The sequence below is a fragment of the Limanda limanda genome, chromosome 14 (assembly GCF_963576545.1).
Source record: "Limanda limanda chromosome 14, fLimLim1.1, whole genome shotgun sequence".
NCBI lineage: Eukaryota > Metazoa > Chordata > Actinopteri > Pleuronectiformes > Pleuronectidae > Limanda > Limanda limanda.
This window is the reverse complement of record NC_083649.1, coordinates 616646-638636: the sequence shown is the minus strand read 5'-3', so window position 1 is coordinate 638636 and position 21991 is coordinate 616646. Positions and strand designations below refer to the sequence as shown.

At 51.2% G+C, this 21991-nt stretch overlaps 2 protein-coding genes across 3 annotated transcripts in view; one reads left to right on the top strand and one right to left on the bottom strand.

Moving 5' to 3' along the window:
• The window catches only part of slco2b1 (solute carrier organic anion transporter family, member 2B1), a 13245-nt gene extending 12420 nt beyond the window's left edge, over positions 1–825 (bottom strand). For both annotated transcript variants that reach the window (XM_061086448.1, XM_061086449.1), the window contains exon 1: positions 775–825. The gene's annotated coding sequence lies outside the window, so the exon portion shown is untranslated. The remainder of the gene's footprint in view (positions 1–774) is intronic.
• A 9907-nt stretch (positions 826–10732) lies between these two features.
• LOC133018922 (uncharacterized) lies at positions 10733–13896 on the top strand. Its single transcript, XM_061085254.1, has one exon. It carries the CDS (start codon positions 10799–10801, stop codon positions 13769–13771), a length of 2973 nt encoding a protein of 990 aa, XP_060941237.1. The 5' UTR covers positions 10733–10798; the 3' UTR covers positions 13772–13896.
• Positions 13897–21991: the final 8095 nt, after the last annotated feature.

Sequence of the window (21991 nt, the reverse complement as noted above, 5' to 3'; positions counted from 1 at the left end):
TAACAAGCTGGACCAGGAACCTCAGCACAGTAACACGTCTGCATGTTAGCATCAGTTCAGCCTCACGGAGCCGAACAGGAGGAATCATGCTGGTCCGTTGAACAAGGTGTGTGTGTGTGTGAGTGTGTGTGTGTGAGTGTGTGTGTGTGTGTGTGTGTGTGTGAGAGAGAGAGAGTGTGTGTGTGTGTGTGTGTGTGTGTGAGAGAGAGTGTGTGTGTGTGTGTGTGTGAGAGAGAGAGAGTGTGTGTGTGTGTGTGTGTGTGAGAGAGTGTGTGTGTGTGTGTGAGAGAGAGAGTGTGTGTGAGTGTGTCGGGTTGTGTGTGTGTGTACGTGTGAGCCTGTGTCTGTGTGTGTTTGTGTGTGAGAGAGTGTCTGTGTGTGTAATAGAGAGAGTGTGTGTGTGTGTGTGTGCGTGTGTCTGTGTGTGTGTGTGTGCGTGTGAGAGAGTGTGCGTGAGTGTGTCGGGTTGTCTGTGTGTGTGTGTGTGTGATAGAGAGAGTGTGTGTCATCAACAAACATATTAGAAAGTAGATTATTTAACCTTTTTAAAGCAGAGTGTAAGGATACGACTTGTCTCTCTGTGTGTGTGTCTGTGTGTGTGTGTGTGTGTGTGTGTGTCTGTGTGTGTGTGTGTGTGTGTGTGTGTGTGTCTGTGTGTGTCTTCCCTCTGTGACCTGTTCCCAGTGAAGCTTCCTCTGGACGTGAGCAGCAGGAGAATCAACAAATCACTTCATCAGTTTAACGTGTGTGAAGCAGCAGAAGTTTCAGACTCACTGTGACGGCAGCTGCAGGAAAGATCTCTGCTTCCTCCTTTCACTTTGCTGCATAGTTCCAAACCTTCAGTGTCGACACTCCACCCCCCACAGCCGGGGAGGAGGAGGAGGAGGAGGAGGAGGGAGCAGCTGGAATTTGACCTGGGAGCAGGACAAGAAGAGGAAGAATCGGATCCTGAAACAGATTCAAACTGGTTTTTACCACCAAAACTAAATGAATCTGCTCCAGCAGCTAAAGATCCTTCGGCTCAGACTTGTCTCTCAGTCTTTCACTGATCAGTTCATTAGCCTGGTGCTCGCTTCACTATGTGGACTTAACAACCTTAGATCCTGTGGAGCCAGCGCCCCCCCCCCCCCCCCCTCATCTGGCTTCTGGCTGCTCACAATCACAATCTGAGTTCTTTTAATGGCCAAGTATATTTACACAGACAGGAAACTGCCTTGGTGTGGTTGGTGCATTGGACACTAAACAACAATATATACAGTAAGACCAATAAGAAGGATAAGTTATGGGCCCGTGCGGTGCTACGGTGCAGTGATTGGTGTCAGGATAACAATAATATATCAATGATGTGTGTGTGTGTGTGTGGGGGGGGGGGGGGGGGGGGCTTGCTTGTGAGGGAAAAACTGTGACCTGACTCCACTGACACCTTAGCTTCTAAAGCTAATAAGGTGCTGCTAACATTAGATAAAGCTTGATGCTGACCCCCAGACCAGACCAGACCAGACCAGATTAGACCAGACCAGACTCGACCAGACCAGACCTACCAGACCATATCAGACCAGACCACATCAGACCAGACCAGACCAGACCAGACCAGACTCGACCAGACCAGACCAGACCAGACAAGACCATATCAGACCAGACCAGACTCGACCAGACCAGACCTACCAGACCATATCAGACCAGACCAGACCCGACCAGACCAGACCAGACAAGACCAGACTCGACCAGACCAGACCAGAGCAGACAAGACCATATCAGACCAGACCAGACCCGACCAGATCAGACCAGACCGGACCAGACCATATCAGACCAGACCAGACCCAACCAGACCAGACCAGACAAGACCGTACCAGACCAGATCAGACCAGACCGGACCAGACCAGACCAGACCAGACCAGATCATTTTTTCCTTGATTGTGTTAGTGCTTGTGTCTGTGTTAGTGTGTGTGTCTGTGTTAGTGTGTGTTTATGTGTTAGTGTGTGTGTCTGTGTTAGTGTGTGTTTATGTGTTGGTAAGTGTTTCTGTGTTAGTGTGTGTTTATGTGTTGGTAAGTGTTTCTGTGTTAGTGTGTGTGTCTCTGTTGATGTGTGTGTCTGTGTTAGTGTGTGTTTATGTGTTGGTAAGTGTTTCTGTGTTAGTGTGTGTGTCTCTGTTGATGTGTGTGTCTGTGTTAGTGTGTGTTTATGTGTTGGTAAGTGTTTCTGTGTTAGTGCGTGTGTCTGTGTTAATGTGTGTGTCTGTGTTAGTGTGTGTTTATGTGTTGGTAAGTGTTTCTGTGTTAGTGTGTGTGTCTCTGTTGATGTGTGTGTCTGTGTTAGTGTGTGTTTATGTGTTGGTAAGTGTTTATGTGTTAGTGTGTGTGTCTGTGTTAGTGTGTGTGTCTGTATTAGTGTGTGTGTCTGTGTTAATGTGTGTGTCTGTGTTAGTGTGTGTTTATGTGTTGGTAAGTGTTTCTGTGTTAGTGTGTGTGTCTCTGTTAATGTGTGTGTCTGTGTTAGTGTGTGTTTATGTGTTGGTAAGTGTTTCTGTGTTAGTGTGTGTGTCTGTGTTAGTGTGTGTGTCTGTGTTAATGTGTGTGTCTGTGTTAGTGTGTGTTTATGTGTCTGTTCATCAGAACACATCCTGCAGGAGTTCACTAAAGATCATTTATTACTATTTGGACAGTAAAATGAACTCTCTCTGTTTGTATATATATATATATATATATATAATATCTTTGACTCTCAGGTTCCTTCAAAGAGAAAAGCTGAAACTTTAGTAAGAATCACTTCCTGTAGTTTTACAAATGAAACATCTGGAAAAGTGAAGACGAGCGATGAAGAGTGGACGCTTCAGATGTTTCTCTTATCAACAGGGCGACATCTACTGGCTACAATGTGGAACTGCCAAATATAAACGCTATATCAGTATAATTATTCTGTACCTTTGTCATATTGACTGTAAAGACAATCAGGATGTTTTATGCATCAAATGTTGATTATTGATTAATGAAATTCAGTTAGAAAACAGAAAACATCTGAAGGTCTCCGTCCACTTTCCCTTTGTGGGACGTCAGCTCTGTGATTGGCTGTTCAACTCTGGCTATTTTATTTCATTCAGAGAGAGCCAGCGAGTTTAACCGTGAAGTGACCTCTAGTGATCGTAGAAAATGAAACATGGTATAAAGGAGGTGTGTGTGTGTGTGGGGGGGGGGGGGTGAAACACTGAATCCATCTTTGTCTGACAGTAACCATGACAGCGAACGTCCTTTAATCTCATCGAGTCACTTTAACCGAAATCAACACCTGAGTGTTTAGTGTTGTAACCATGGAGACAAAGCTCAGGTCAATGTATCCTCACCAAATAAATACAATGAGATGTGTTTAATAATGTATAAATATTTCAGTAAACCTGAAGCCATGGATAGTATTGTAGTAGTAATATGTGCAGATCTTATTGAGCTGGAGTCGTTTATTCAATGAATCATCACAAAAACATGAAGATCCAAACTTTTCATTCAGTCTTTTGGATGAATCTGATTTGTTTGTGTCTGATGAGCTTTTCTTGTGTTTCTGTGATTAAACTGTTGGATTATGATGCATTCAACATATTATAAATATATATATATATATAAATAATATATACTGTATATTAGAAATATTCAAACGTATCATTTTTTTTTTACATTCATTACATCAACTGACAAAAAGTTATTAGTGAAAAGAAACTTGTGTTTGTTCAGTTTCGCCCCTGAAGGGGTTGAGTGTGTTTGTTTCTGTTGCATGCTGGGAGCTCTGGGGACGGCTCCGCCTCCTGACGGCCCGGCGGTTTCATCACTGCGTGTCCTGTTACCTCGGCAGCGCTAATGAGCGTTAATATCTCTGAACACAGGGGAAGCTTAATGAGCCGTTACCAACAAAACACTTATCAACAGTTTCTGATGTAATTTGTCCTGAGGGAGAACAGACATGTTTATCAGAGCGGCCACCAGGGGGCAGTAGTCTGCAGGGACTCATCTCCAACTGACAGGAGGAAGAACCAGAGACACAAATAACAACTTCATGTTTAGAACTTCATCACTTTGGTAAATACACACATTTTATTCCAGAAAGAAAAGAAGGAACTGACCACTGGTGGATTCATGCTCTTTGTGCTAAGCTAGGCTAACAACATTCTGGATGCACAGAGATGATGAAATATATAAATAGACATTTCACTTCACTGTCATAAGATCATCACTGATAAACTGGTAGTTCACACCTGGTTCAAACCTGGTTCTCATCTGGTTCACATCTGGTTCACATCTGGTTCACATCTGGTTCACATCTGGTTCACGCCTGGTTCACATCTGGTTCACATCTGGTTCACACCTGGTTCACACCTGGTTCACATCTGGTTCACATCTGGTTCACGCCTGGTTCACGCCTGGTTCACATCTGGTTCACACCTGGTTCACATCTGGTTTGACTGCAGGTGTGAAGGTGAAGAGGAGATCGTCTCCAGCGACTTCCTGACCGTCGGCCCCTGAACACTGGTTTGATTCTATTAACCTGCTGGTCACTGAGACTCCTGGGAAATCACGCACACACACACACACACACACACACACACACACACACACACACACACACACACACACACACACACACACACACACACACACACACACACACACACACACACACACACACACACACACACACACACTCTCTCTCTCTGTTGGAGTGCATTTTGGGAGTGAGCTGGAAAGTTTGTTCAATCTGTGATTTTTCTCCCTTTTTTCTTTGCTCTTTTTCCCTCTTTTCTTATAGTGGAGGTGTTTTGTGTTCCTGTGTGAGTGACAGAGTCAGTAGCAGCAGTTTCAGTTGTTAGTTGCCGGTGTGTTTGTGCAGCATGGCTGCTGCAGGTGGAGGCTTCGGGCTCCACAAGCTAACACCGTGTGAAGTCTGCCTCGAGAATGAACAGCGCTGTGGTGGTCTGCCATGGCCGGTGGTGGTTCCGCTGCTCCTGCACCAGCCCCCCCCGCCTGCCTTGACCGGAAGGTACCGACTGACCGACCCTCACGGATCAGGAAGTTTTCCGCCTCAAGAAACAAAAAATGTCCGAGCCCAAATGGCCACTTGATGTTTTAAACCCTGTCTGTTTTAGATCCTCTACGTTTTTTGTCTAAAAAAACTCTCATCTTCAACATGTTGGAGGTGTGTGACCAGTGATGCCGGTAACGCGCTACTTAGTAACGCATTACTCTAATCTGACCACTTTTTTCAGTAACGAGTAATCTAACGCGTTACTATTTCCAAACCAGTAATCAGATTAAAGTTACTCGTCCAAGTCACTGTGCTTTACCATTTTGTCTACTTTTTGTTACTTTTATTATCATCTACAGCTACACGAACATGTGCACTTCTCGCTCTGTCACTCGCACACATCAACAACCCTTCACTTCCTCATTGACCCCCCATCCCCAACACAACCAGCCAATGAGGGCCTGACATCCCCAACAACCCCATCCTATTGGTCCAAACAGTCACATGTGCCACCCCGACTCCTTCACTGACCCTCAGGATATCGGAACGCTCCTTCAACACAGTGTTTTACTGAACATACGTCAAATCCAAACATAAACATAAACCCAGTCCGTTACAATATATTTGATTTTCTTCTCGCGTCTCTGGGAGTGAAGTCATGAAGCCTATGCGACAATTAAGTTGAATCGCCCTCATTTAATTTAATATAATAAACAAGATCCCTACGACTGTCAATGCTGCCTCACAGAACAGCTGTTTGTAAAACCACTCCTTGCTTCTCTAATGCTGTGAACAACAGGTACAATGTTCATAAAACATGTTGAAAATAATTTAATAGTTACGTTTATAAACAATGTAGATCATAAGTAGTAAGTTTTTCCATTACAGTTTTACCACCAAAACTAAATGAATCTGCTCCAGCAGCTAAAGATCCTTCGGCTCAGACTCAGACTCAGACTCAGACTCAGACTCAACTCTTTTAATGGCCAAGTATATTTACACAGACAGGAAACTGCCTTGGTGTGGTTGGTGCATTGGACACTAAACAACAATATATACAGTAAGACCAATAAGAACGATAAGTTATGGGCCCGTGCGGTGCTAAGGTGCAGTGATTGGTGTCAGGATAACAATAATATATAAATGATGTGTGTGTGTGAACCACCAGATCCTGATCTCATCCCTTCAGGACCTGGGTATCTCAGGCTCTGCTCTATCCCTGCTCTCTTCCTACCTCAACGAACGCACTTATCGGGTAACTTGGAGAGGATCTGTTTCTGAACCTTGTGCTCTCACTACTGGGGTCCCTCAAGGTTCGGTCCTGGGTCCTCTCCTCTTTTCTTTGTACACCAACACTCTCGGCTCTGTCATTCACTCACATGGCTTTTCCTACCATAGCTATGCTGATGATACCCAACTAATCCTGTCTTTTCCCCGATCAGAAACACAGGTAGCAGCACGAGTCTCTGCCTGTCTGACTGACATCTCTCAGTGGATGACCGCTCACCACCTGAAGATTAATCTTGACAAGACTGAAATACTTTTCCTTCCAGGGACAAACTCTCCCACCCATGACCTGACTATTAACTTTGACAACTCCATGTTGACCCCCACTCAGACTGCTAGGAACCTGGGTGTGACACTCGACTGCCAACTCTCCCTTTCTGCCAACATTTCTGCAACAACGCGGTCCTGTAGATTCATGCTTTACAACATCCGGAGAATACGCCGCCTTCTCACTCAGAAGGCGGTGCAGGTTCTGGTCCAGGCCCTGGTCCAGGTTCTGGTCCAGGCCCTGGTCATCTCACGCCTCGACTACTGTAACTCCCTCCTGGCAGGTCTACCTGCTACTGCCATCCGACCTTTGCAGCTCATCCAGAATGCAGCAGCTCGACTGGTTTTTAACCAACCTAAATTCACTCGCACTACTCCGCTCCTCCGCTCCCTACACTGGCTACCAGTGGCTGCCCGCATCCGGTTCAAAACACTAGTACTCGCATACCATGCTGTAAACAGATCAGGTCCAGTTTACATCCAGGACATGGTCAAACATTACACACCAGCACGTTCACTCCGCTCTGCTTCAGCTAAACGACTCGTTCCTCCTTCACTGCTAAACACTCATCAAAATCATGACTGTTTGCTGTCCTAGCTCCTAAATGGTGGAATGAGCTCCCACTCGACATCCGTACATCTGAAAGTTTACACATCTTTCGCCGAAAACTAAAAACACACCTCTTCCGACTGTACCTTGAATAAAAAAAAAAAAAAAAAACTAACCACTTTTGAAAACTAACACTTTGGTAGCACTAAAATGGCACTTACTTATAGAACTCTGTAGTTTTGCTTTATTTCGAAGAAATTTTACTGTCTTGATTCTTGTTGTTCTTGGTTTGTACCCTCAGGGTTGAATGCACTTATTGTAAGTCGCTTTGGATAAAAGCGTCAGCTAAATGAAATGTAATGTAATGTAATGTGTGTGGGGGGGGGGGCTTGCTTGTGAGGGAAAAACTGTGACCTGACTCCACTGACACCATAGCTTCTAAAGCTAATAAGGTGCTGCTAACATTAGATAAAGCTCGATACTGACCCCCAGACCAGACCAGACCAGACCAGATCAGACCAGACCAGACTCGACCAGACCAGACCTACCAGACCATATCAGACCAGACCAGACCAGACCAGACCACATCAGACCAGACCATATCAGACCAGACCAGACCAGAGTGCAGAAGATCCCTACGACTGTCAATGCCGGGCTGCCTCACAGAACAGCTTTTTGTAAAACCACTCCTTGCTTCTCTAATGCTGTGAACAACAGGTACAATGTTCATAAAACATGTTGAAAATAATTTAATAGTTACATTTATAAACAATGTAGATCATAAGTAGTAAGTTTTTCCATTACAGTGTTAACAGTTAAATATGTCAGGTCAAGAAAGACTGTCTTTATTTTATTTTTTATAAAAACAAGTATTTATGTTAAGTGAAGTCAAGAAAGACTGTTTTTATTTTATTTTAGAAAAACAAGTATTTATGTTAAGTGAAGTCAAGAAAGACTGTCTTTATCTTATTTTTATAAAAACATGTATTTTTTCAGGAAATAGTTTTTAAGTTCAACTTAAAATGTCAGGAGATACATTATACGTTGTTGTTGTGTACATTACTGTTAAAATGCACTTCTAATAAAGTGAGTGTTGCCAAAACCGGTTGTCATTTTTATGTTGAGGCGGCGGGGGTGTTGTCGGCAGCTGCTGAATGTAACTAATGAAGTAACTTGTAATCTAACTTTTAAAATCAAGTTATCTGTAAAGTTACTAAGTTACTTTTAAAATCAAGTAATCTGTAAAGTAACTAAGTTACTTAAAATCAAGTAATCTGTAAAGTAACTAAGTTACTTTTTCAAAGTTACTGTGGCAACACTGTGTGTGACCCTCACCTGGTGGAGGTGTGTGACCCCCCACCTGGTGGAGGTGTGTGAACCTCACCTGGTGGAGGTGTGTGGGCCTAATGTGGTGGAGGTGTGTGACCCTCCAGTGGTGGAGGTGTGTGGCCCTCATGTGATGGAGGTGTGTGGCCCTCACCTGGTGGAGGTGTGTGGCCCTCATGTCGTGGAGGTGTGTGACCCTCGCGTGGTGGAGGTTTGTGACCCTCTTGTGGTGAAGATGTGTGACCCTCGTGTGGTGGAGGTGTGTGACCCTCGCCTGGTGGAGGTGTGTGGCCCTCATGTGGTGGAGGTGTGTGGCCCTCACCTGGTGGAGGTGTTTGACCCTTGTGTGGTGGAGGTGTGTGACCCTCTTGTGGTGGAGATGTGTGACCCTCGTGTGGTGGAGGTGTGTGACCCTCGTCTGGTGGAGGTGTGTGGCCCTCATGTGGTGGAGGTGTGTGGCCCTCACCTGGTGGAGGTGTGTGACCCTCGCGTGGTGGAGGTGTGTACTCTACGGGAACACCAACAAACTGCGACTGCCTTTCAAATCCTTGGAGGAGGAATTCAAGGTAACTAGAGCCAGAGAAGTGGTTCAGTACAGGGACTCAAGTGATCCGAAGGTGGCTAAAGCAGGGATCCAAGTGAGGACTGGCAGGAAATGGAGGGCAGAGGATGCGGTTCAAGAGGCAGATGCAAGGCTGCGTCACAGGAGCCTGGTGGGAGTGGTCACACGAAGTCGAGCAGGGCTAGGATCCTTTCCAACTCCCCAAATGAACACCAGGGGGAAGGAAAGGCGACGACTTGTTCAGGAGGAGGTGAGAGCAGCAGTGGAGGAGACGAGAACCTGCAAGGCAGTGGGAATGAAGCAACAGGGAGCTTGGACGAGGTGGGAGAATGCGGTTGAAAGGAAAGTGACCTGGGCTGAGCTTTGGAAAGCCGAGCCTCACCGCATCAAATTCCTCATCCAGGCAGTGTATGACGTGCTTCCAAGCCCGTCAAATCTGCACATATGGGGCATAGCAGAGACACCAGCATGCCCACTGTGTTCCAAGCGAGGAACCCTGGAACACATCCTCAGTTGCTGTACAAGGGCACTTGGAGATGGTCGGTACAGGTGGAGGCATGACCAAGTCCTCAAGACCATTGCTGAAGCCATCAGCGCAGGACTGGCGTGGGCAAAGCAATTCCGACCCTCCAAGATAACCATCGCCTTTGTCAGAGCTGGGGACAAGCCAACTCCTGCCAGAAGAACATCATCTGCAGGCATCCTGACGTCTGCAAGAGACTGGCAGTTGTTGGTGGACCTTGAACATCAGCTGAAGTTCCCCAGCCATATTGCAGTCACCACCCTGCGACCAGACATTGTCCTTGTGTCTGAATCCACCAAGCAAGCAGTGCTGCTGGAGCTGACAGTCCCGTGGGAAGATCGCTTGGAAGAAGCCTTTGAGAGGAAGCTCTCCAAGTACGCAGGACTGGTCAGTGACTGCCAGCAGGCTGGCTGGAGAGCAAGGTGTTTCCCTGTGGAGGTTGGATGCAGAGGATTTGCAGCCCGTTCCTTGGCCAGAGCCTTCAGTAGTTTAGGCATCGAGGGTGAGAGAAAGAGGAGAGCCATCCGCAGTACCACCGATGCGGCAGAGAGAGCCTCAAGATGGCTGTGGCTCAAAAGAGGGGAGCCATGGAGTCATGGTAGCTAGCTAGTCATCTGGACACAAGCTGGGGTCTGATCAGCCCCGGCTGGGTCACCTGGAGGAGGGCGTATGATGTTGAAAGACCCGAAACGTCCAATGATTCCAGGAACATCACTGAAGATGTGTCCAGATTAGGCATCAGTAGATGTATGTATACAGTAATACCCTGAGTGATCAGTGACAGCCAGGAAAGACTGGATGACAACCATGAAGAGTGTGGTGACTACTGGAGAGGCAGTGACAGCCCGGAGAGACGGCAACCGGGGCAGAACGGGTCAGCAACCCAATCTGCATCCTCTGAGAGGAGGAACCCAACCAAGCTACGATGAACTTAATGAAAAAATACCCCCAGGGGTGCCCGAGAGGGGGGGAGGATGAGCACCCCAGTCGGACGGATACAACGGTAACAGACCCAGGCAACGGACAAACGACTATGAGCAAGCAGTGTACATGCGGTAAAATCTGCAAGAACATCCATGGCTTAAAGATCCACCAAGCGAGGATGAAGTGCCGGTTGGGAGCAGAAGCAACACAACGCACAGGTGTTACACCTGGTGAGACGCAGGAGGGGCCAGGCCCGGAGTCACCCCACAGTGCCCAGAACCTCCAAGTGTTGCAAACTAATCCCTCAAGCACCAAGTCTGACAGGAGGCGGATAAAATGGCCTGCAGCTAGCATGACCTCACTCTGGAAAAAGTTCGATGACGATGTCGACCAAATTCTGGAGGCAATGGCGAAAGGAGAGGCCGACAGGAAGCTACGAGCTATGACTACAATCATTGTCAGCATCGCAGCTGAGCGGTTTGGCGAGGAGGAGAAGAAAAGCTCCGGAACGTCTTACTCAAAGAATCAAAGAGCTGTAAGGATCCACAACATCAGGCAGGAGATGAAAGCGCTGAAATCCCAGTACAAGGCGGCAGGACAAGAGGATCGCATTGGCCTGGCCCAGCTAATGTGCATCCTTCGGAAAAACATCAGAGTTCTCCGCCGGGCTGAGTGGCATCGGAGGCGGCGGTGCGAGAGGGCACGTAAACGTGCTGCTTTCATCGCTAACCCCTTCAAGTTCACTAAGGATTTGCTGGGGCAGAAGCGCAGTGGCAAACTGGCCTCCTCGCAGGAAGACATAGACCAACATCTGAAGCAGACGTACAGCGACCCAGTAAGAGAGCAGGAGTTGGGAGAGTGTAACAACCTCATAGAACCCCCTGAACCAGAAGTGCAGTTTGACATGTCGGAGCTGCAGCTAAAGGAAGTCAGGGAGGTTGTCTGCAAAGCTAGGGCAAGCTCTGCACCAGGACCGAGTGGCACTTCATACAAAGTGTACAAGAACTGTCCCAAACTCCTGCTGCGTCTGTGGAGAATCCTGCGAGTCTTCTGGAGAAGAGGGAGGATCCCTGAACAATGGAGAGTGGCTGAAGGGGTATGGATCCCGAAGGAGGAAAACTCCACTCAGCTAGACCAGTTCCGCATCATCTCCCTGCTGTGTGTTGAGGCAAAGATTTTCTTCAGTGCGGTTTCCAAACGGCTGTGTACCTACCTGGCAAAGAACACCTACATCGATACATCTGTCCAGAAAGGCGGCATTCCAGGAATGTCAGGATGTGTGGAGCATACTGGTGTGGTGACACAGCTCATTCGGGAGGCCAGAGAGAACAAGGGCAACCTGTCAGTGTTGTGGCTTGACCTGGCAAATGCATTCGGTTCCATTCCACACAAGCTGGTTCAGCTCACCTTGAGAAAACATCATGTACCCAGCAGGTGTAGAGACCTCATCGCTGATTATTACAGCAATTTCAGGATGAGGGTCTCTTCAGGAGCAATAACATCCAGTTGGCACAAGGTGGAGATCGGTATCATCACAGGGTGTACTATCTCTGTGACATTGTTCTCCCTAGCCATGAACATGCTCACTAAGTCTGCTGAGCCAGAGTGCAGAGGGCCCCGCACGAATTCCGGACAACGGCAACCACCCATCAGGGCATTCATGGATGACCTCACAGTCATGACGGAATCGGTCCCAGGCTGCCGGTGGATTCTGAGGGGACTTGAAAAGCTGGTGGAGTGGGCCCGGATGCGTTTCAAACCCGCCAAATCCAGATCAATGGTGCTGAGGAAAGGGAAGGTGGAGGACAAGTTCCGGTTTAACATCACAGGCACAGCCATTCCAACTATCACAGAGAAGCCAGTCAAGAGCTTGGGCAAGGTTTTTGACTGCTCTCTGAGAGACACAACATCTATCCAGTCAACCTGCACTGAGTTGGATGGCTGGCTGAAATCCGTGGACAAGTCAGGCCTACCTGGGAAGTTTAAAGCCTGGGTCTACCAACATGGCATTCTTCCCAGGATCCTGTGGCCCCTCCTTGTCTATGCGGTCCCTATCTCAACAGTTGAGACCTTGGAGAGGAAAGTCAGCAAACACCTCCGGAGATGGCTTGGATTACCAAGGAGCCTGAGCAGCATTGCACTCTACGGGAACACCAACAAACTGCGACTGCCTTTCAAATCCTTGGAGGAGGAATTCAAGGTAACTAGAGCCAGAGAAGTGGTTCAGTACAGGGACTCAAGTGATCCGAAGGTGGCTAAAGCAGGGATCCAAGTGAGGACTGGCAGGAAATGGAGGGCAGAGGATGCGGTTCAAGAGGCAGATGCAAGGCTGCGTCACAGGAGCCTGGTGGGAGTGGTCACACGAAGTCGAGCAGGGCTAGGATCCTTTCCAACTCCCCAAATGAACACCAGGGGGAAGGAAAGGCGACGACTTGTTCAGGAGGAGGTGAGAGCAGCAGTGGAGGAGACGAGAACCTGCAAGGCAGTGGGAATGAAGCAACAGGGAGCTTGGACGAGGTGGGAGAATGCGGTTGAAAGGAAAGTGACCTGGGCTGAGCTTTGGAAAGCCGAGCCTCACCGCATCAAATTCCTCATCCAGGCAGTGTATGACGTGCTTCCAAGCCCGTCAAATCTGCACATATGGGGCATAGCAGAGACACCAGCATGCCCACTGTGTTCCAAGCGAGGAACCCTGGAACACATCCTCAGTTGCTGTACAAGGGCACTTGGAGATGGTCGGTACAGGTGGAGGCATGACCAAGTCCTCAAGACCATTGCTGAAGCCATCAGCGCAGGACTGGCGTGGGCAAAGCAATTCCGACCCTCCAAGATAACCATCGCCTTTGTCAGAGCTGGGGACAAGCCAACTCCTGCCAGAAGAACATCATCTGCAGGCATCCTGACGTCTGCAAGAGACTGGCAGTTGTTGGTGGACCTTGAACATCAGCTGAAGTTCCCCAGCCATATTGCAGTCACCACCCTGCGACCAGACATTGTCCTTGTGTCTGAATCCACCAAGCAAGCAGTGCTGCTGGAGCTGACAGTCCCGTGGGAAGATCGCTTGGAAGAAGCCTTTGAGAGGAAGCTCTCCAAGTACGCAGGACTGGTCAGTGACTGCCAGCAGGCTGGCTGGAGAGCAAGGTGTTTCCCTGTGGAGGTTGGATGCAGAGGATTTGCAGCCCGTTCCTTGGCCAGAGCCTTCAGTAGTTTAGGCATCGAGGGTGAGAGAAAGAGGAGAGCCATCCGCAGTACCACCGATGCGGCAGAGAGAGCCTCAAGATGGCTGTGGCTCAAAAGAGGGGAGCCATGGAGTCATGGTAGCTAGCTAGTCATCTGGACACAAGCTGGGGTCTGATCAGCCCCGGCTGGGTCACCTGGAGGAGGGCGTATGATGTTGAAAGACCCGAAACGTCCAATGATTCCAGGAACATCACTGAAGATGTGTCCAGATTAGGCATCAGTAGATGTATGTATACAGTGTGACCCTCGTGTGGTGGAGGTGTGTGACCCTCGCGTGGTGGAGGTGTGTGACCCTCGTGTGGTGGAGGTGTGTGGCTCTCATGTGGTGGAGGTGTGTGGCCCTCACCTGGTGGAGGTGTGTGACCCTCGCTAGTGGAGGTGTGTGGCCCTCGCGTGGTGGATGTTTGTGACCCTCATGTGGTGGAGGTGTGTGACCCTCATGTGGTGGAGGTGTGTGGCCCTCATGTGGTTGAGGTGTGTGGCCCTCATGTGGTGGAGGTGTGAGGCCCTCATGTCGTGGAGGTGTGTGACCCTCGCGTGGTGGAGGTGTGTGGCCCTCGCCTGGTGGAGGTGTGTGACCCTAATGTGGTGGAGGTGTGTGACCCTCGCGTGGTGGAGGTGTGTGACCCTCGCGTGGTGGAGGTGTGTGGCCCTCGCGTGGTGGAGGTGTGTGGCCCTCATGTCGTGGAGGTGTGTGACCCTCGCGTGGTGGAGATGTGTGGCCCTCATGTCATGGAGGTGTGTGACCCTCGCGTGGTGGAGGTGTGTGACCCTCAAGGGGTGGAGATGTGTGGCCCTCGCCTGGTGGAGGTGTGTGACCCTCGTGTCATGGAGGTGTGTGACCCTCGCCTGGTGGAGGTGTGTGACCCTCATTTCATGGAGGTGTGTGACCCTCGCATGGTGGAGGTGTGTGACCCTCATGTCGTGGAGGTGTGTGACCCTCATGTCGTGGAGGTGTGTGTCCCTCGCGTGGTGGAGATGTGTGACCCTCATGTGGTGGAGGTGTGTGACCCTCGCGTGGTGGAGGTGTGTGGCCCTCATGTGGTGGAGGTGTGTGACCCTCGTGTGGTGGAGATGTGTGGCCCTTGTGTGGTGGAGGTGTATGGCCCTCGTGTGGTGGAGGTGTGTGGCCCTCTCGTGGTGGAGATGTGTGACCCTCATATCGTGGAGGTGTGTGAACCTCATGTGTTGGAGGTCTGTGACCCTCATGTGGTGGAGGTGTGTGAGCCTCGTGTGGTGGAGGTGTGTGACCCTCAAGGGGTGGAGATGTGTGGCCCTCGCCTGGTGGAGGTGTGTGACCCTCGTGTCATGGAGGTGTGTGACCCTCGCCTGGTGGAGGTGTGTGACCCTCATTTCATGGAGGTTTTTTGACCCTCGCATGGTGGAGGGTGTGACCCTCATGTCGTGGAGGTGTGTGACCCTCATGTCGTGGAGGTGTGTGTCCCTCGCGTGGTGGAGATGTGTGACCCTCATGTGGTGGAGGTGTTTGACCCTCACCTGGTGGAGGTGTGTGGCTCTCATGTGGTGGAGGTGTGTGGCCCTCACCTGGTGGAGGTGTGTGGCCCTCATGTGGTGGAGGAGTGTGGCCCTCATGTGGTGGAGGTGTGTGGCCCTCACCTGGTTGAGGTGTGTGGCCCTCGAGTGGTGGAGGTGTGTGGCCCTCCTGTCGTGGAGGTGTGTGGCCCTCATGTCGTGGAGGTGTGTGACCCTCATGTGGTGGAGGTGTGTGAGCCTCGTGTGGTGGAGGTGTGAATCCCTCATGTCGTGGAGGTGTGTGACCCTCGCCTAGTAGAGGTGTGGACCCTCATGTCGTGGAGGTGTGTGACCCTCATATGGTGGAGGTGTGTGGCCCTCATGTCGTGGAGATGTGTGGCCCTCGCCTCGTGGAGGTGTGTGACCCTCGTGTGGTGGAGGTGTGTGACCCTCATGTCATGGAGGTGTGTGACCCTCGCGTGGTGGAGGTGTGTGACCCTCATGTCGTGGAGGTGTGTGACCCTCGCGTGGTGGAGGTGTGTGACCCTCATGTCGTGGAGGTGTGTGTCCCTCGCGTGGTGGAGATGTGTGACCCTCATGTGGTGGAGGTGTGTGACCCTCGCGTGGTGGAGGTGTCTGGCCCTGCGTGGTGGAGGTGTGTGGCCCTCGCGTGGTGGAGGTGTGTGGCCCTCATGTGGTGGAGGTGTGTGGCCCTCATGTGGTGGAGGTGTGTGGCCTTCATGTGGTGGAGGTGTGTGGCCCTCATGTGGTGGAGGTGTGTGACCCTCGCCTGGTGGAGGTGTGTGGCCCTCATGTGGTGGAGGTGTGTGACCCTCATGTCGTGGAGGTGTGTGACCCTGGCGTGGTGGAGGTGTGTGACCCTCGCGTGGTGGAGGTGTGTGGCCCTCATGTGGTGGAGGTGTGTGGCCCTCATGTGGTGGAGGTGTGTGGGCCTCATATCGTGGATTTGTGTGACCCTCATATCGTGGAGGTGTGTGACCCTTGCGTGGTGGAGGTGTGTGATCCTCATATCGTGGAGGTGTGTGACCCTCGCGTGGTGGAGGTGTGTGACCCTCATATCGTGGAGGTGTGTGACCCTCTTGTGATGGAGGTGTGTGGGCCTCACCTCCTGGAGGTGTGTGACCCTGGCGTGGTGGAGGTGTGTGACCCTGGCGTGGTGGAGGTGTGTGGCCCTCTCGTGGTGGAGATGTGTGACCCTCATGTCGTGGAGGTGTGTGGCCCTCATGTGGTGGAGATATGTGACCCTCATGTCGTGGAGGTGTGTGACCCTCACGTGGTGGAGGTATGTGACCCTCATGTCGTGGAGGTGTGTGACCCTTGCGTGGTGGAGGTGGGTGGCCCTCATGTGGTGGAGGTGTGTGGGCCTCATGTGGTGGAGGTGTGTGACCCTCGTGTGGTGGAGATGTGTGGCCCTCGTGTGGTGGAGGTGTGTGGGCCTCATGTGGTGGAGGTGTATGGCACTCGTGTGGTGGAGGTGTGTTGGCCTCATGTGGTAGAGGTGTGTGACCCTCATGTGGTGAAGGTGTGTGGGCCTCATGTGGTGGAGGTGTGTGACCCTCGTGTGGTGGAAGTGTATGGCCCTCGTGTGGTGGAGGTGTGTGGGCCTCATGTGGTGGAGGTGTGTGGCTCTCATGTGGTGGAAGTGTGTGGCCCTCATGTGGTGGAGGTGTGTGACCCTCATGCGGTGGAGGTGTGTTACCCTCACCTGGTGGAGGTGTGTGACCCTCACCTGTTGGAGGTGTGTGGCTCTCATGTGGTGGAGGTGTGTGGCCCTCACCTGGTGGAGGTGTGTGGCCCTCACCTGGTGGAGGTGTGTGGCCCTCATGTGGTGGAGGTGTGTAGCCCTCACCTGGTTGAGGTGTGTGGCCCTCATGTGTTCGAGGTGTGTGGCCCTCGCCTGGTGGAGGTGTGTGACCCTCGCCTGGTGGAGGTGTGTGACCCTAATGTGGTTGAGGTGTTTGACCCTCAAGGGGTGGAGGTGTGTGGCCCTCGCCTGGTGGAGGTGTGTGACCCTCGCGTGGTGGAGGTGTGTGGCCCTCATGTCATGGAGGTGTGTGACCCTCGCATGGTGGAGGTGTGTGACCCTCATGTGGTGGAGGTGTGTGACCCTCGCGTGGTGGAGGTGTGTGACCCTCATGTGGTTGAGGTGTGTGACCCTCATGTCGTGAAGGTGTGTGACCCTCATGTCATGGAGGTGTGTGACCCTCGCGTGGTGGAGGTGTGTGACCCTCATGTGGTGGAGGTGTGTGACCCTCATGTGGTGGAGGTGTGTGACCCTCATGTCATGGAGGTGTGGTGGAGGTGTGTGACCCTCATGTGGTGGAGGTTTGTGACCCTCATGTCGTGGAGGTGTGTGTCCCTCGCGTGGTGGAGATGTGTGACCCTCATGTAGTGGAGGTGTGTGACCCTCGCGTGGTGGAGGTGTGTGGCCCTCATGTGGTGGAGGTGTGTGGCCCTCATGTGGTGGAGGTGTGTTACCCTCATGTGGTGGAGGTGTGTGACCCTCATATCGTGGAGGTGTGTGACCCTCGCGTGGTGGAGGTATGTGGCCCTCTTGTGATGGAGGTGTGTGGGCCTCACCTCGTGGAGGTGTGTGACCCTCTCGTGGTGGAGATGTGTGGCCCTCGCGTGGTGGAGGTGTGTGGCCCTCATGTGGTGGAGGTGTATGGCCCTCGTGTGGTGGAGGTGTGTTGCCCCCACCTGGTGGAGGTGTGTGAACCTCACCTGGTGGAGGTGTGTGGCCCTCACCTGCTGGAGATGTGTGGCCCTCGTGTGGTGGAGGTGTGTGGCCCTCGTGTGGTGGAGGTGTGTGGCCCTCGTGTGGTGGTGGTGTGTGACCCTAATGTGGTGGAGGTGTGTGACCCTCGCCTGGTGGAGGTGTGTTGCCCTTGTGTGGTGGAGGTGTGTGACCCTCGCCTGGAGGAGGTGTGTGGCCCTCTTGTGGTGGAGGTGTGTGACCCTCGCCTGGTGGAGGTTTGTGGCCCTCATGTGATGGAGGTGTGTGGCCCACATGTGTTGGAGGTGTGTGGCCCTCATGTGGTGGAGGTGTGTGACCCTCGCCTGGTGGAGGTGTGTGGCCCTTATGTGGTGGAGGTGTGTGGCCCTCATGTGGTGGAGGTGTGTGACCCTCGCGTGGTGGAGGTGTGTGGCCCTCATGTCGTTGAGGTGTGTGACCCTCGCGTGGTGGAGGTTTGTGACCCGCAGGTGGTGGAGGTGTGTGACCCTCGCGTGGTGGAGGTGTGTGACCCTCTTGTGGTGGAGGTGTGTGACCCTCGTGTGGTGGAGGTGTGTGACCCTCGCCTGGTGGAGGTGTGTGACCCTCGCGTGGTGGAGGTGTGTGACCCTCGTGTAGTGGAGGTGTGTGACCCTCTTGAGGTGGAGGTGTGTGACCCTCGTGTGGTGGAGGTGTGTGACCCTCACCTGGTGGAGGTGTGTGACCCTCGCGTGGTGGAGGTGTGTGACCCTCGTGTGGTGGAGGTGTGTGGCTCTCATTGTTGGAGGTGTGTGACCCTCGCTAGTGGAGGTGTGTGACCCTCGCTTGGTGGAGGTGTGTAACCCTCGTTTGGTGGAGGTGTGTGACCCTGGTGTGGTGGAGGTGTGTGGCCCTCATGTCGTGGAGGTGTGTGGCCCTCATGTGGTTGAGGTGTGTGACCCTCATGTCGTGGAGGTGTGTGAGCCTTGTGTGGTGGAGGTGTGTGACCCTCATGTGGTTGAGGTGTGTGACCCTCATGTCGTGGAGGTGTGTGGCCCTCGCCTGGTGGAGGTGTGTGACCCTCGCCTGGTGGAGGTGTGTGACCCTAATGTGGTGGAAGTGTTTGACCCTCAAGGGGTGGAGGTGTGTGGCCCTCGCCTGGTGGAGGTGTGTGACCCTCATGTGGTGGAGGTGTGTGACCCTCATATCGTGGAGGTGTGTGACCCTCGCGTGGTGGAGGTGTGTGGCCCTCATGTGGTGGAGGTATGTGGGCCTTATGTGATGGAGGTGTGTGGGCCTCACCTCGTGGAGGTGTGTGACCCTAATGTGGTGGAGGTGTTTGACCCTCAAGGGGTGGAGGTGTGTGGCTTGCTTGGTGGAGGTGTTTGACCCTCATATCGTGGAGGTGTGTGACCCTCGCGTGGTGGAGGTGTGTGGCCCTAATGTGGTGGAGGTGTGTGACCCTCGCGTGGTGGAGGTGTGTGGCCCTCATGTGGTGAAGGTGTGTGGCCCTAACCTGGTGGACGTGTGTGGCCCTCACCTGCTGGAGGTGTGTGACCCTCATATCGTGGAGGTGTGTGACCCTCGCGTGGTGGAGGTGTGTGCCCCTCATGTGGTGGAGGTGTGTGGCCCTCATGTGGTGGAGGTGTGTGGCCCTAATGTGATGGAGGTGTGTGGCCCTCATGTGGTGGAGGTGTATGGACCTCATGTGGTGGAGGTTAGTGACCCTCGCGTGGTGGAGGTGTGTGGCCCTCATGTGTTGGAGGTTTGTGGCCCTAATGTGATGGAGGTGTGTGGCCCTCATGTGGTGGAGGTGTGTGGGCCTCATGTGGTGGAGGTGTGTGGCCCTCATGTGATTGAGGTGTGTGACCCTCACCTGGTGGAGGTGTGTGGCCCTCATGTGGTGGAGGTGTGTGGCCCTCACCTGGTGGACATGTGTGGCCCTCACCTGCTGGATGTGTGTGGCCCTCATGTGATGCTGATGTGTGGCCCTCACCCGGTGGAGGTGTGTGGCCCTCATGTGGTGAAGGTGTGTGGCCCTAACCTGGTGGACGTGTGTGGCCCTCACCTGCTGGAGGTGTGTGACCCTCATATCGTGGAGGTGTGTGACCCTCGCGTGGTGGAGGTGTGTGCCCCTCATGTGGTGGAGGTGTGTGGCCCTCATGTGGTGGAGGTGTGTGGCCCTAATGTGATGGAAGTGTGTGGCCCTCATGTGGTGGAGGTGTATGGGCCTCATGTGGTGGAGGTTAGTGACCCTCGCGTGGTGGAGGTGTGTGGCCCTCATGTGGTGGAGGTGTGTGAACCTCACCTGGTGGAGGTGTGTGGCCATCATGTGATGGAAGTGTGTTTCCCTCACCTGGAAACAGCAGCTGACCCACCCTGAACTCCAGTGATCACTGCTCTCTGTGATGGACTCATCCAGTCGGACACCAGTGATCCTCTTCCTGAGTTAACAGTGTTCCTGTGTAAAAATTTGTTGAAGTTAAAAACTGCTTCTGGTAACACACTGAGCACCATGAAGGGGAAAACAATGTATTATTAATGAATTCTGTAAAAAAAGATCAGCTGGTATTTGGTCAAATTTTGGATTGAATATTGTTTACTTTGATGTGATAATAATTCATTAATAAAACTTAAAACAAATCGTCACTTTTTCCCTTTAAAGCATCACTCTGTCACTGTAACTGATGAGCAAATTATCGCAAACCGCAGGCCTCTCTTTCGGCCTGGATGTGTAGTCAAAACCTGAAAGCACATGTTCTTTGTCTTCAGAAAGCCGCATGGGCTGGAGCGAACTCAATCTCCCAAGAAGCCACAGGTTCCATTGTTCTGAGACATTAAAGGAACTCAGTCTCCCAGGGGGCCACAGGCTCCTTCTGCTCTGGGCATCTTCACACATATGTGCGAAGTGCGACCAGGGTCAATTCCAATTGGTCAATCTGGCCACATGACCTGGGGGTCACTGGGCCTATTTAAGAGCAGGTCTTCTCCAGAGTAACTCTCTTTCTCCACTGACCACCTCTGAGGACAGCGGGCTGTCCAGCCTCTCCTGTCCTGCATCGCCTAGCGGGGCCTGACTGGCATCTTCTCTTCACATCCAACTCTACGAGAGGAGCGCAATGGTGCAGCTTCCAGCCCACCTTCTCAAGGAAACCTCCTCGGCCTTCAAGCTCTTCCAATCTCCTTGCAGCGATTCGATATCCTGCAAGTAAGGAATTCAACAAGCGAGAGCATCACACCTCAACAGAACTGCGGAAGTAGAGACCACACGAACCAGAGACCTCAACGCCAGGACGAACGGCGAACCGCACAGCAACTTTCTCCCTGTTCAAGGACTGGTAACATACTGGGCTTAATTATTTTACTAGAATAAGCAAGACTGTTTATTTGATTCTGTGTGGTGCAGTGTTAATTTTGGCAGCTATTTTTGATTTAGTCTTAGTCTTAGTCTTTTGATGAAAATGCATATTAGTTTTAGTCTAGTTTTAGTCATTTTTATCCTTCTTAGTTTTAGTCTAGTTTTAGTCGACGAAAACAAATTACATTTTAGTCTAGTTTTAGTCGACGAAAACAAATTACATTTTAGTCTAGTTTTAGTCGACGAAAACAAATTACATTTTAGTCTAGTTTTAGTCACATTTAATAGCCACATTAAACTCCTTATCTTCCCTTCTCAGGTCCAGGGACCCCTGTGTTGTGTCTACAAATGAGTACTAGTCTAGCTTGCAGTACTTAGGTTGTCCATTAGATGTCCCTCCTATAGATCTATAGCAGGGGTCGGCAACCTTTACTATCAAAAGAGCCATTTTGCCCCCTCTTCCCCCAAATAAAATTTGTCTGGAGCCGCAAAACATATTTGATAACAAAGCTGATCAAATTTTATATAAAGTTATACTATACTAATCTGTAGATTATTGCATTTATGAAATTATAGAACAACAATAAAGAAAACTGTTGACATTTTATTTATTTTTACCTGTTACAACAAAGGGAAACACCAAATGCTAATGAAGAGGAGAAGAAAATACACAGGCAAGTGTCGGCCTACTTTGAAATAAATTAAACGCAGTGTAGGGTTATTTGAGTCATCCCCATATTTGTGGGAAATGTATGAAATAA